This window comes from Rhinolophus sinicus, chromosome 17, assembly GCF_057876585.1.
Source record: "Rhinolophus sinicus isolate RSI-liver-muscle chromosome 17, RSI-T2T, whole genome shotgun sequence".
In the NCBI taxonomy this organism is placed as follows: domain Eukaryota; kingdom Metazoa; phylum Chordata; class Mammalia; order Chiroptera; family Rhinolophidae; genus Rhinolophus; species Rhinolophus sinicus.
The window spans coordinates 127,579,000-127,592,961 of record NC_142517.1 but is presented as its reverse complement, the minus strand read 5'-3'; the positions used below and the strand labels follow the sequence as shown (position 1 = coordinate 127,592,961).

Genomic DNA, 13,962 nt, shown 5'->3' with positions numbered 1-13,962 from the left:
TGAGCCATCCGGGAGGCAGCTCAGCTCAAGGTGCTGTGCTCAATCTTAGTTGCAGGTGGCAGAGCCCACCATCCCTTGCGGGACTCGAGGAATTGAACTGGCAACCTTGTGGTTGGGAGCCCACTGGCCCATGTGGGAATCGAACTGGCAGCCTTCGGAGTTAGGAGCATGGAGCTCTAACCGCCTGAGCCACCGGGCCGGCCCTGCATTTTTCTTTAAAAAGAAATATGAGACTTGCAACCGGGAGTTCATAAATTGCCAATAGGATGTTATAACCCGTAACATTTTTGAATTGCATTTTAGATGAAAACTTTTACTTAGGACATATAACCAAATACGCAACAATTCAGCATTGCACGTAATACGGTGAAAAAGAGTAGTTTATATTTTCAGCCTTTTTTATTTTATTTATTTACTCTGAACTTAATCAGTTTTGTTTCAGGTAAATATTAAGGATCTATATAGTAATTTGTGTGGATATATCATCTATTAACTATTCTTCACTTTTGTGTGTATTTTATGCTTTTTCCTCTCTAGAATATAGACTCCATTAATTATTGAAATGGTAAAATGTTTGATGACATTAATGAAAATTTTCACAAAGTGACATTAAAATAGTAGAACTTGACTGTCAGATCATACTCCTTTCATGTATGGAGTCAGGAATTATGTGTTGGAGATGAGCTGTTTATTTGTACTACACATTATAATATCCTGACAAAATTTTTTTCAGATGAATTTCCTGTGTTTATTTTCTGAAGAGTTTAAAAATTTGTTTCTAGTTTACTGAAAACATGCCATCCTTTTTTACTTTTCCTAAAACAAGAGGAAAATACTACTTTTTTTTTTTTTCTAGGAGCGCTATAGTTATGTCTGCCCAGATTTAGTAAAAGAATTTAACAAGTATGACACAGACGGATCAAAGTGGATTAAACAGTATACTGGAATCAATGCTATCTCAAAGAAAGAATTTTCCATTGATGTTGGTTATGAGAGATTCTTGGGACCTGAAATCTTTTTTCATCCAGAGGTAATTTTTTTAAAGATGGAATTGTTCTATAATATTTAGCAGAAAATATCTATCAACTCTGACATTCAGAGAGTTAATCTCAGGAACTTTATTTTGTATACTAAATGCTATAGTTGAGTCATATTTTTTCTGAAAAATAATTGCTTGTGTTAAAACAGGCTAAAGTTACATTTTTCATATATTTAGGAAAATGAAACTTCTGTCTCTAATATTTGTGGCTTATGTGGGGTCATGAAAAGAGGGCAGCCCTTAAAATTTATAATCATTTAAATAAAATATTTTGGGAAGGGTTCTAGAACTCCCTTTCTTCCCCCCATGTAAAACGACCATTATACAAAGACTGTCAATTGACTGTTGTAGCAAAATATTTATTAGCAAAATAGTCTTGTCTCTATGAAATGTTAGTAACATGTAGGCTGTATTAAGTTAATGAAAAATATGTGCGTTCATAATGAAAAGTTCTAGTAACTTAATATAAGAAATTTAACTTTATTAGTAGAATAACTAACATTATATGCCTACTCTTGTTTATATTCACTCAGCAAATAGTAAGTGGATATAATTCTCATGGTCAAAAATTAACTTGTCTTTCTTTTATGAAGCTTAAAGAATAAGAGATGAATATATGAACAAGTATGGTTGCTTTAATGGACATGTGTATCTGGTGAGGGCATAGGAACAAGAGCATCTAAGTTTACTTGGGAGAACTAGAAAAACAACTAGAGGAGATAACAGTTGAACTGAGTCTTAAAGGATGATTGTGTGTTTGTCAGGAATGCTGGGGGAATGTATTTCTGGCAGATGGGTAAGCGGGGTACAGGTTTGAGATATGAGAGAGCAAGATAATAAAAGTATAAAGGAAAGGAGTGGTAGGAGATAGATCCAGATTGGTGTTCATGAGAGACTAATACACTATACGAAGGAGTTACTGGTTTCTGTAGCCGTGCAGAAAACTTCAGCATAGAAATGACACAGGTTTATGTATGGTGTTAGAAAGGTCACTGGGTGACTGCACTGGTTGGGTAGATTGGAACAGAGGTGTGAGCTGTGTTGGGAACAGGTGAGTTTATTGCAGTTTTTCAGATGAAAGATAAGTAATTTCAGTAGGTCAATGAGAATGAAAAAGGAGGTGAGAGAAAACTAATAGAATCAACATGACTTACCGATTGCCTGGATGCGAGGGGAGTAAGAACATGAGGAATCTGTGATGATTCCCCGGTTTGTAACTTGAGCAACTAGATACTGTGCCGTCCTCTGAAATTAGGAACAGAGAAGGAAGGGGAAGAAAATAGGTGAGGTGGAAACATGAGATGAGTTTATTATGCATCTTAAAAAGGTTCCAAAATGAACACTTGGATTCCAAGGGTTTTGAACTGGGTTGTGTGTTCTTGAGTAAGGATAGATGTGAAGTCATCACCCCATGGCGCAAAGGAAGAAATTGGTCAGGGAAAGGATGTGGAGAGGGGAAAAAGGGGAAGAGGGGGGCCCTAGTGAACACTAACACTTTATGGACAGGCAGAGTAAGAGGAGCCTGCAAACAATGCTCAAGAATACAGGAAGGGAGAAGCCAAGCCAAGGGATTGTGGTACTGACATTAAAAGTATTGAATGTTTTCAAGGAGTGAGGTTCAATATAAATAGTGCCAGTTGCTATAGTGAGGTAATGGAAAAAACTGGAGAAGTACTCACGGGTTTTTAACATTCCAGTTCTTGGGGAGCAATTTCAATGGAATGGTGTGATAGAGACAGCTTATTGCATCAGTGAAAGGTGAAATTTCGGGAATCGACTGGATATTCTGGGAGGTGGCTCTGAAAGAAAAGCATAGTGGTTACTGGGGACTGGTAAGAAGTCAATAGAAAGAATAAGGCCGAGATTAGTTTTATTTTTAAAAGGGTTACTCCATTAACAGAGCTAAGGAGTTAAGTATAGGGCCTGGAAAATGCGGAGCTAGGAAGGCTAGAGGAGCAGGCGAGTAGCTGAGGAAGTTCATGATCAGGGTTCAGTTTCAGTTATTTTTCATGAAATGGAATCAAACTGTTGTGTTGGGAGAGAGATAGGATATAAGGTTAAGGGATGGGAGAGAATAGTGACTTATCATCACTATTGAGAAGAATTGAGTGGGTAACTATATCGCTAACAGTGGGGCACCGCTGAAGTTAGATGCCCAGAACTTTTAGTCACACAGTAGTGTTGTATCCCCTGCCTCCCAACCCAGGCAATTGTGGGAAAGTAGCAAACAAAGGGTTTTGACAGGGCAGAGGTTAAAGTGTTGCAGCACAGAGAAGAGAGGGTATCAGAAAGACTGAATTACTTAGAGGTAGTGAGGGATGCAGGCAGGAATGGAGATCAGGACGAATTGGCATATAGTTGTAAATTAGGAGTAAAGGAGTGAGCACCAGAAGGATAAGACATTGTGGTCAGACAAGTATATGGGAGTTTTAAGATTTTTAGACAGCACATTTTTTGTTTTTTATTGCAGCTTTTAAAGTAATTAATTAAAAGGATATATGCACATAGTTTTAAAAATCAACACTGACAGGCTTAAAACAAAACGAGCAGCTCTTCACCCCCACCCCATTCTCCCACCCTTTTTGTGTTCTGCAGGGCAGCCACTAGCTCTTACTTAGCCATTACTCTGGGTAATTACATCCAGATTTCCAGCTACTGTGCGTATACTGCTGATTCTTGATTTATCAGTGGTTTATCTGCTAACATACTTCTACGTTAGTTGATTAGTTGATTTTTTTCCTAGACCTTCTTTTCCCTACGCCTTGTCCATATGTTATTGGCTAAATCAATAGTATTATACTATTTATATACTATTTATGGAATGAATGTTCACTTTTGAGGAAGTAGTGTAATGTGACTATTTTTTTCCTCTTAAAATTTAGTTTTTCCTAAATTTTTGCCGCATTTCTTCGTTTATATCATTTTCTATTCATTTATTCTTTGTTTTACTTATGGAGGTTTATTTATGGAGGTTGTAATTAACTGCCTGGTTATACAAGATCTGGAACGGAACCTGGGAGTCTCCCTGTTTCTTTCTTTACTTTTTTTTTTTTTAATTTTTATTGGGGAATATTGGGGAACAGTGTGTTTCTTTAGGGCCCATCAGCTCCAAGTAGTTGTCCTTCAGTCTAGTTGTGGAGGGTGCAGCTCAGCTCCAAGTCCGGTTTCCGTTTTCAATCTTTAATTGCAGGGGGCACAGCCCACCATCCTATGGAGGGAATTGAACTGGAAACCTTGTTGTTGAGAGCTCAAGCTCTAACCAACTGAGCCATCTGGCCGTCCAGGAGTCTCCCTGTTTCTGTTTGAGAATTTTAACAATTATTTTTAAAGCCTTGTTTTACCCTTGTTTGTGTGGTTTCTTGTACCTTCAGTCTGTGGCACTTTTGAAGGTTATGCAGGGTAAATTGATTGACTTCTTACCAATATGCCTTCTGGAAGCACTCAGGATGTAATATTCCTTTCTTGTTTTCCAAACAGTGTTGAAATATTTTATTCATTGTTTCCTTGCCACCTTTTTTCTTCCTTGGCCATTTACCTTTTCTTTTAATTTCCTTCTGCCATTTTAGTGGGGTTTCAAGAAGATGGAAAGAGACATAACCGTGTAGCTGGATGTCAGGGCTAATTGTATGACATGTACCCATGAGTGGCTGGAGTACAAGTGAATTAAAGTCACTTGAGTTCACAACATAAGTTGTTTGTTTTGAAGTTGAAAATGCTGAAGAGAGATAGTAAAACCTTAAAACCCTAAGTTGAAGACAGGAATTAGAGTATTGTGGACGATCCTGACCCAGAGTTCTGGTGAATAGGATCATTACTACAAGAGAGAGAACAGCATGGAAGAAGAGAGGTATTGGATTTCAAAGGAGGTAGCATTTGAGTGGAATACTCTTTACAGATGTCCTTAGCTAAGTCTTGACTGTCTTAAAAACTTTGAAACATTAGATAATGTAAATAAAATGTGTTGTCATCATGTCATTGCTTAGGAAAGGGAAAGTTGTCTGGATGAAAATTTATCTTACTGCCAATGTTTCATATATAATTTTTTTCCATTCTTTAAGTAATCTTTATTGTTTGATGTACCAAGTATACTTCGTTAAGTTTTTTAAAACTCTGACTCTCCATAGCTTTATTTTCCTTGTAAGTAATTTCTTCTATGAGAAATGTTTACCTTTCTCTTTTTCAAAGTTGTTCTTAAAAATCAGTTACATACATGCACATTATTTAAAATTATAGTTATTTAAGTTGCAATAAAAACTAGGAGTGCCTTGCATGCTTCTCTCCCTATTTTTTTTCCCCCCCTAAAGGTAAGCAGTTCAAACTTTTTTTAATTGATTCTTTTGGTGATTGCCTCCATAGCTGCAAATTGCTTTGGTTGTATTACAACTTTTAAGTTTTTTCAGTTTTAGGCATTTTCTATCAACTTCCAATTATGGAAGATGATGATTTGCCTCTTTTCTCCTTTTCTCCCCACCAAACAGTACTCTTTCATACCCTTTTATCCCAGTGGTTACATTATAATTTCATTATAGTTACATTGTAATTTGTTAGGTAAAAATTCAGTGCTTATATTTTTGTGAACACAAATTTTGCTCATAGCTGAGCCATGTAGTTTAACATGAAATGTTTTTCTGTTCTGTTTTCCATGGAGTCATAAGTTGTTTGCTTAGTTTTAAAATAATTATCATTAACTCACTTCTAAACTCTCCACACCAGTTTTATAACTGTCTTCTCAGGATATTCAGATGCATAGGAGTTTTTCATTAGTTTTCCAGCACATCTGATATGTCCCAATCTGAATCTGTTTTTTCCTGCACCTGGTATAGAACTGTCATATTCCTTCACCATCATTCTGGAGATTCCCTTTGCCACTCTCTTGTGTTATATCCCATTTTTCTCTATTCTGTATTTTTCTCTTTCTCACAGCCCACTTTATTTTGTTAGTGATCATCTGCTAATAGGGTTCCTTATAAAAAGTGCATGGAAGATGAAAATTTTAAGTCCTTGCATGTCTGAAAATGCATTCATTTTATCTTTACACTTGTTTGATAGTTTGGGTATAACATTCTAGATTGCAGTTTACCAAATTGTGTTGCTGTTTTTTCCTATTCTGTTCTTTCCATACATTGGGGATTATGCCTTTTTAAAAACACTTCTTTATTAGTGCTTTTAGTAGAGAGAAAGAACAAGATACTTGTTCAGTTCACCATGTTTTCTGAGAACAGACCTGTTTTTTTGTATCATGTGAACTGTGTTACTTCCCAAGTGAATTTTAATATTCTTTCTCCTGTAGTTTTAGATATTTATGTCATAGTTCCTGTCATTTGAAGGAGTCACTCTGTTCTTTGTTTGAATTAGATGAAAGTGTAGGCATCTGAACTTGAACACTGAGGATAAAATGTATGAAAGAGTAAGGATATTTATTTTTGAACTGCTAAATTCATCACAAATACTAGAAATAACTGTTTTTCGAAGGAATGAGTTTGGTACTTTGTGTTTTTATTTTAAAGGAAATTAAATTTTTTGACAAAAGTATTTGGATTAATGTATTCTCTTGGGTGTATTCTCCATAAATTTTTCACAAGAGAGAAAGAATATTCTTGCCTTGATAGACACTCACAGTAATGTGAAGACCTGAGCAGGGAGCAGTTAAAGGCAGGACTGATCCTTTTGTTTAAAGTGAAAGAAAAAGACTAAAAATATTCTTGATAGGGGCCCTAAAGTATTGAATAACCTCCAACAATTTGTTATTAATTTGTTTATTGTTAATTCTTTTTTTTCTTCATTGTTTACTAAATATTCATTGCTTGTTGCTTTACTTCATATCATTCTATTTGTTGTCATCTGGGGTTCTTCAGCAATATTGTCCCTGAGCTTTTTCAAAAGATATATTCAAATCAGACTTATTTTCTTTCTAAATCAGAATTTCTGTGGGTGGATCCAGACTTTGTGAATATTCAAAGGTTCTGTAAATTTTTATTTTTGTATAGCCTCAATTAAAAACTGAGAAGGATGCAGAGATATATAGCACAGCAATGAATGACCCTATCCCTGCCTTTACTTGCTCATGGTATATAGAGCACATAAACTATCTTCAAGGTGGGGAAAGTATTATGGGAAGGTTAATCGTGTGTGCGCGCTCACTGTTTTAGGTAAATACTGAAGAGTATGGCCAACAAAGGACTGTGTAGAGAATTTACAGTTTCTATATTAACAAGTTGAAAATACTTTGAATATAGAACATATTTTCTGACAGTTTATTAATATTTTCTGTCTAGGTTTTGGGTATTAAATCTTTTTAAAGATGTTGACAGGTTCTCAGGTTGTAGAGTTTATTTGAGGTGGTAGGTAAAGGTGTGTTATACAACATACTTTACAGATTTTTTTTGTTTTAAACACTTGTTTAGGGGGGTAGGTTTGAGATAGAAAGTTGTTTGACAGTTTAAATCATTATGGGAATGGAATGAGGTTAAAAATAACTTTTTGAAAACAATTTTTAATTATAATATTTAAGTCAGTAGTGATCTAATCTCTATCATATATCCAACTTTACTTACTTTTTTCAGTTTGCTAATCCAGACTTTACTCAACCTATCTCAGAAGTTGTAGATGAAGTAATTCAGAATTGTCCTATTGATGTCAGACGTCCTCTCTACAAGGTCAGTATTTACAGCTAGATTGTTATTCAAGGTCATACTTTTTAAAAATGTCTTTATGTCCATTGTGGAATAAATACTAAATTTAAAAACACCTCTCTTCAAAAGGATATAATAGGATCGAGTACCATTTCTTATAGCTTTAAATGTTTTATTCTTTTTAAATAAAGGTCATATTTATTTATTTTTCTCTACTAATATAGAATATTGTCCTCTCTGGAGGGTCAACCATGTTCAGGGACTTCGGACGTCGTTTGCAACGAGATTTGAAGAGAACTGTAGATGCCAGGCTGAAATTAAGTGAGGAACTGAGTGGTGGTAGATTGAAGGTTGGTTTGTTTTCAATTATTGGTTGGAAGGTTGAGGGTGCCTTGATTATTGTAATGGGGATGGGAAATGTCTGCCAATTTTTGCTGTTAATATAGGAAAATAAGAGGAACCTGTCAGGTATTCTGATGGAAAGTGGTTAATATGATAGATTCACGTCCATGATATTCTTGGTCGTTTGATTTTTCTAGGATATTATCTACATTTCTAGAAAATATTGTAGCTGTGAGAGTTTTTTTTTTAACATCTCTCTCATAGATAACGTGTGTATGTGTGTTTGTGTGTGTGTCTGTGTGTGTGTGTGTCTGTGTGTGTAGTAGATTCCTGGTATATTCCAGGGATAATATTCTTTTTGCTTCCACAAAATTTTACCGCTATAGCAGGACAATAAAGCAGAGTGGAGAAAGGAGCTGCTGTTGGGTGGTCAAGCCTACTTTCACAGAGTGACTCTAGCCTCCCCCATAGCAGCCGCACAATGTGAAATTAAATTGGTGGTTCAGCAAAATAACCTTCCTATTACTTGTTCTGGAGTTTTGGGGCTTACTGTCAAAAAATCAGAATTAATTTTAAATTCTCAGATGTCTGCTTTCTATATTTATGACACCAATTTTCAGTAAATTTGATGTTTCATTCTTGTTAAGTAAAGGATATTAAAACAAAAAAATTGTTTCAGAGGATACATTGCTAAATAAAACACATTTATTCAACTTGGAAAATTACCAAGAATGAGGGCTCCGAGAGACTACCATAGTCATTCAAAATTACTTAAAAGTGAAATACAACACTCTAGGGTTTGCTGCTTGTTGAGAAATTGCATGATACCCGACTGTTTTCAGCCCCTAAATTTTGATTATCTTAAACCTTTCCCTTGGAATGCAGTAAAAAGTATATTTAAGTAGATTAGTTTGTAATGACTCATCACAGCTACATGAAATGAAAAAAAAAATGCTATTTTTTTGAGTATATAGTATTTCAATAAAATAAAAATGTTTATATTTTTAAGCTTCTGGTTCATTTCTAAATAAGAAATAAGGAATTTTCCCCCCAGTGATGTCAACACTGTCATATCTACATATAGGGAAAATTTTGTTTACTGGAGGATTCGAGGTGCCTCCTTCCTTTTTATTTTACTCAGTTATTTTATAGATCTTCCTATGTCATTCTGTATCTGTATCTAAATCTGGCTTTATTGCTTTTCACTCTAATTTTTAATGGCAACCAAATAGTTTCTTTTAATAAAAAATAAACCATATCTTTTTATGACTTATAAGTTTTAAAACTTTTTATTTTGAAATAATCTCACATTTACAGAAAAGTTACAAAACCTAGTAGAAGAAATTTCTATATATCGTTCATCTAGATGCCCCAAATGTTAAATTTTATATTTACTTTATTTTTATTTTTGTTTTTCTATAAATATATGTATATGTACAAATAACACACATACCTATACATGCAAAATTTTTATTTTTCTGAACTGTTTGAGAATGAGTTGAGTATATGATGGCCCATTACCTCTAATGTTTTAGTGTGTGTTTCCTAAAAACAGGATATTACATTTAAAAATATCAGGAGATTAATCTTGATACAATATATTATCTAGTTATAGACCTGATCCAAATTTCATCAGTTCTCCCATTATTGTTTTTTATATCAAATGGAGAAAAATAATTATTTTTTTTCAGTCTAGGATCCAATCCACAATCTCACATGTTTGAATTAGTTATCATGTCCCTTCAATCTGGAACAATTACTCAGTCTTTTTTGTCTTTCATAGCGATAATGTTTTTTAAAGAGTACAGGTCATTTGTTTTGCTGAATGTTTCTCAGTTTGGGGTTGTCTGATGTTTCCTCATGAGTATGCACTTTTGGCAGTGATACCACAGAAGTGATGTATCTTTTTTAGTGCATTGTATCACTAGACACATGATATGATTTGTCCCATATGTTAATTTAGATTGCTTGGTTAAAGTTGTGTTTTCCACGTTTTTCTACCATAAAGTGCTATTTTTTTCCTTTAATACGAATCTTATGGGGATATACTTTCAGACCATGTAACTATCCTGATTCTTACCAACTTTCAACCAGTGGTTTTAACGTCCATTTTTGTTTCCTGAAATAGTTATTACTGTGGTAGTTTTGGCAAATTCCATCATTTCTTCCATGTTTTTTAGTTTCATTTTACTAATGGAAAAGCCTCCCTCCCTCTCTCTCCCCCTCCCTCCTTCCCTCCCTCCCTCCCTCCCTCCTTCCCTCTTTTCCTCCCTCCCTGCCTCCTTCCTCCTTCCTTATATTATCCTATAGGCTATATCATTAATATCATTGTGATTTCATACCAATATATTATTAATATCATTAATTTTGATGCTTAGATTTTCTCAGATTGAGCTAGTGGAAGCCACTGCAGGTAGCTTCTAGGTTTTTTTGATGTGGTCCCAGTATTCTTCAAGCATTTTGTTACTTTCTGGAACAGCAGCATACTCCAGGCTCATCTTGTACATTTTCTTCACCAGTCTAGGAATCAGCCTTTTTTTTTCTTTTTTTTTTTTCCAAGGTACCCTTGTTCATTTTAGTGGAGAATGCTAGAAACCAACTGTTGGACACTAGATATATTCGTTGCTACTGGAGTGGGGTGGGGTGGGGGGGGGTCACTGCTCCTAGGCTTTCTTGGTGATCCAGAACGTGTGTGTGTGTGTGTGTGTGTGTGTGTGTACACGTGTGTAAACATCTATATCTAGTTCTCTATATAAATTATAAGCTATGAATTTGTACTGATACTGCTGGTTCCAGAATACCAGAAGGTTCATTCTAGCCTTCTACCTTTCCATATTTGTAATGCCCTTCTCTGACAACGAGAAAGCTGGTTTTTGTTATCTACAATGTATTTACGTTTTTGATCAATCTTGGAATATGTGTATGTAGTAGCTTCAGAATTGTTTATCCATAACTGAGAAATAGGCCTACTAATTATAGAATTTAATATTTGCTTAGTTTGTATCTTAAGCCTGAGGGTGGCAGTCGTAATAGTGTGTTCCCACATTACTTGGATTAGTCCCTTCCCCAACTTCAGGGTGGTTATGTTTTTTAAAAAAATAAAATAAGCTTAATGTTTTCTTGCTATATTCTGTTTTGCCTTATGTGCCTTCCACGTCTTTAAAGTTTCATTTATTTTTGAGTATGTGAAACAGTACGTTTTTGTGTATGTACATGTACATTGAAGGTTAAATGATACAGAAACTGTTACTTTAATTTACTATTGAATTGGATTTATTATGTCTTTTAGCCAAAACCTATTGATGTACAAGTCATCACACACCACATGCAGCGATATGCAGTTTGGTTTGGAGGATCGATGCTGGCTTCCACGGTAAATGAGATGAAGCTTACTTTTATTTTGTAATTTGATTTATTTTTAGATAGAAGAATCCCTCAATACTTAAACAATTTAGATGAACAAGGAAATTTTCTTTAAATGTTTTAAAGTTTTAAAATTGAATACATATGTGCATGGTATTTTTAAAAGGGCAAGTCATTTGGATTTAATGTTCATACTTTGCTTGTGAGACATTTTGTTAGAGACTTTTTTTAGAGCATTTAGAGTTTAAATTTATCTGTAGGAAAAATTCTTTTAACCTTGCGGTAATACAGATGGATATCAGGTCATTGGTTTTTTTCTGTGCAAATATTTAAAAGCATTAAGATAAATGTTTCATTGCATAGGAAGTACAATGTTCTAAACTAAGTAAAGGGAATTATTCTATGAGCCCTCTCCACAAACCAAAACATCTTAAAGCCCCTTTAAAAGATATTTTTACATCATTAGCCTAGTAAATATTGGTACTTTATCCCGTAGTGCACAGAGTATTAAATAAAACGAAGGGGCTTTTATCTGAATTACTGAAAATTATATGACCTTGAATTTAAAACCATTTTAAAAGAGAGATAATCGTTATTTTCTTCCTTAAAATTTTGTCTTCAATTGTGCCATATAACCTAGCTCAGTTTGTAGCTTTGCCATTTGAGAGATAACAGACAGAAATCAAATAGTCCGTCTATACCAGACCTTGAGTGAGGAAAGCAAATTGATCTACACTGTTTCTGTAGCATAACTAAGACTGGTTTACCTGTACTTCAGGTTAATGCTGCTGCTTTAGATTATTGATTCAATGTACAATTTGGGAAAGTCTCCTAGAGTAGTCTGGGCATTTGAGAATCAACTCTTCATTCCTCAAAATTTCAAAATTATACAACAAACAGGTGTCGAGGAGGGTCTGGAGGAACATGAGTTAAATGCTCCTTTTTAATTCTCAGATTTATAGGGGATTTTAAGTCACGATTGCTAGAATGATAGAAGTTTTGTTCAAGTATTATGAATGGACTAATAATGAACATTTTAGATTAAAAAATTTAAGCTTGTTGAAAATTGATAGATTTTTTGACCTGTATAAAAATATGTTTTTATTTTCAGCCTGAGTTCTACCAAGTATGCCACACCAAAAAGGATTATGAAGAAATTGGACCTAGCATTTGTCGTCACAATCCAGTGTTTGGAGTCATGTCGTAAAACTGACTTCATAGTTACTGGGGTTAGGGAGGTGGGGAAGAAATAATCTTTCTGATTACCTGTTTTGTCTGAATGGCTGGTTTTAAGGTTTTAAACCTGACTTGAAATAATAAGACCAAACATAGTTATACAGGAATATTTTAATAAGTATATCAACATGCGAATGTAGAGGAGAGCCAAAATGAGTAAGTGTTTTTCTTTAGATTGAATATTTGAATCTTATGTGTATCAAAAAGAAGTGGGTTTTAGTTCTTTCTGTGCCCTGATATTTTGTATATTATTGAATTATCCGAGATTTGATGGGATTTATCAGTATGTAGATAGCTCTATAATGCTTGAATTGTACACTTCTAAGTGTGCAGTGCAAGAGCTTGTTTATATTTCATACTTTTTATACTTTGAGGGGAAACAAAGTCAAAGAAAAACTAGTATTTGAGTACAAAAAAAGTGACCAAGTAAAGGATAAAGTGAAAAAATAGCCTCATGAGACTTGACATACATGCTCATGGGATTCCAGTTATTACGAGTTGCTTCCATCCCCTGTGCTGCCCCAGTGGTTTTCTTTGCAAGTGCTTTGGAACTAAGAAGCTAGTATCTTGGATTAACTGATGCCTGCTAGTGCTTTCTGATTACTCGCATTCTGTTTGTTGATTTGAAGGAAAAGTAAAGACAAGACTGTTGGACCAGTGTTGCAGTTCTGTAGTGTCATTTCGTATTAAAAAAATGAATAATTTGATTACCAGAATTGGTATATTTAAAGCCTGATGCCATTCTAATAAAGGCACAAATTTCTTTTTAATACGTGTTTCAAGCTCTTTAATCTCTTTATAAGTTAACCAATAAATCTATTTTCTTCAAATCTCTGCAATAGCTCTTTAAAATCACAACAGTTGGTTAGCAAGCTAACTTTTTTATGTGCTCTAAACAAATAATTGTGAACTTTTAATATGTTGAGTGCTTTCATTTTGATAACTGGATCTCCATTTGATATTTTCATTTGTATAACTCATTGCAGTCTGAAAATTTTTTAGTGCCAGTCCCTGACATATCATGGAAAGTTACTTTTCTTTGCATTTTAAAATACCTGGATCATGAAGAAAAAGTGATGAAAATAAATTAAAACTGAATTACCTTTTCTAATGTTTTTTTTTTTTTAAAGAAGCAGTGTCATTCTTTGTGTTTATGTATTTTGATATGATTTCTGTTTCTGTTGGAATAGTGTTAGAAAATTTCTTGTGAACTTGAAATTTTACTAGTTATTTATAAAAGACTAAGGCAGCAAATGTTTTACAGGCTTTTTAGAGCTTAAGCAATAATACCAGTGAACACTTGAACTTCGTTATCCATGAAAATAACACATAGGATTAGTATACCTCTAC

At 34.3% G+C, this 13,962-nt stretch overlaps 1 protein-coding gene across 1 annotated transcript in view; it reads left to right on the top strand.

Moving 5' to 3' along the window:
- Positions 1-13,718, top strand: part of ACTR3 (actin related protein 3) — a 54,380-nt gene extending 40,662 nt beyond the window's left edge. Inside the window, exons 8-12 of the mRNA XM_019731127.3 lie at positions 857-1,030; positions 7,603-7,695; positions 7,896-8,021; positions 11,303-11,386; positions 12,488-13,718. Coding sequence (XP_019586686.1) covers positions 857-1,030; positions 7,603-7,695; positions 7,896-8,021; positions 11,303-11,386; positions 12,488-12,583 — 573 coding nt within the window. The 3' untranslated portion in view covers positions 12,584-13,718. The remainder of the gene's footprint in view (positions 1-856; positions 1,031-7,602; positions 7,696-7,895; positions 8,022-11,302; positions 11,387-12,487) is intronic.
- Positions 13,719-13,962: the final 244 nt, after the last annotated feature.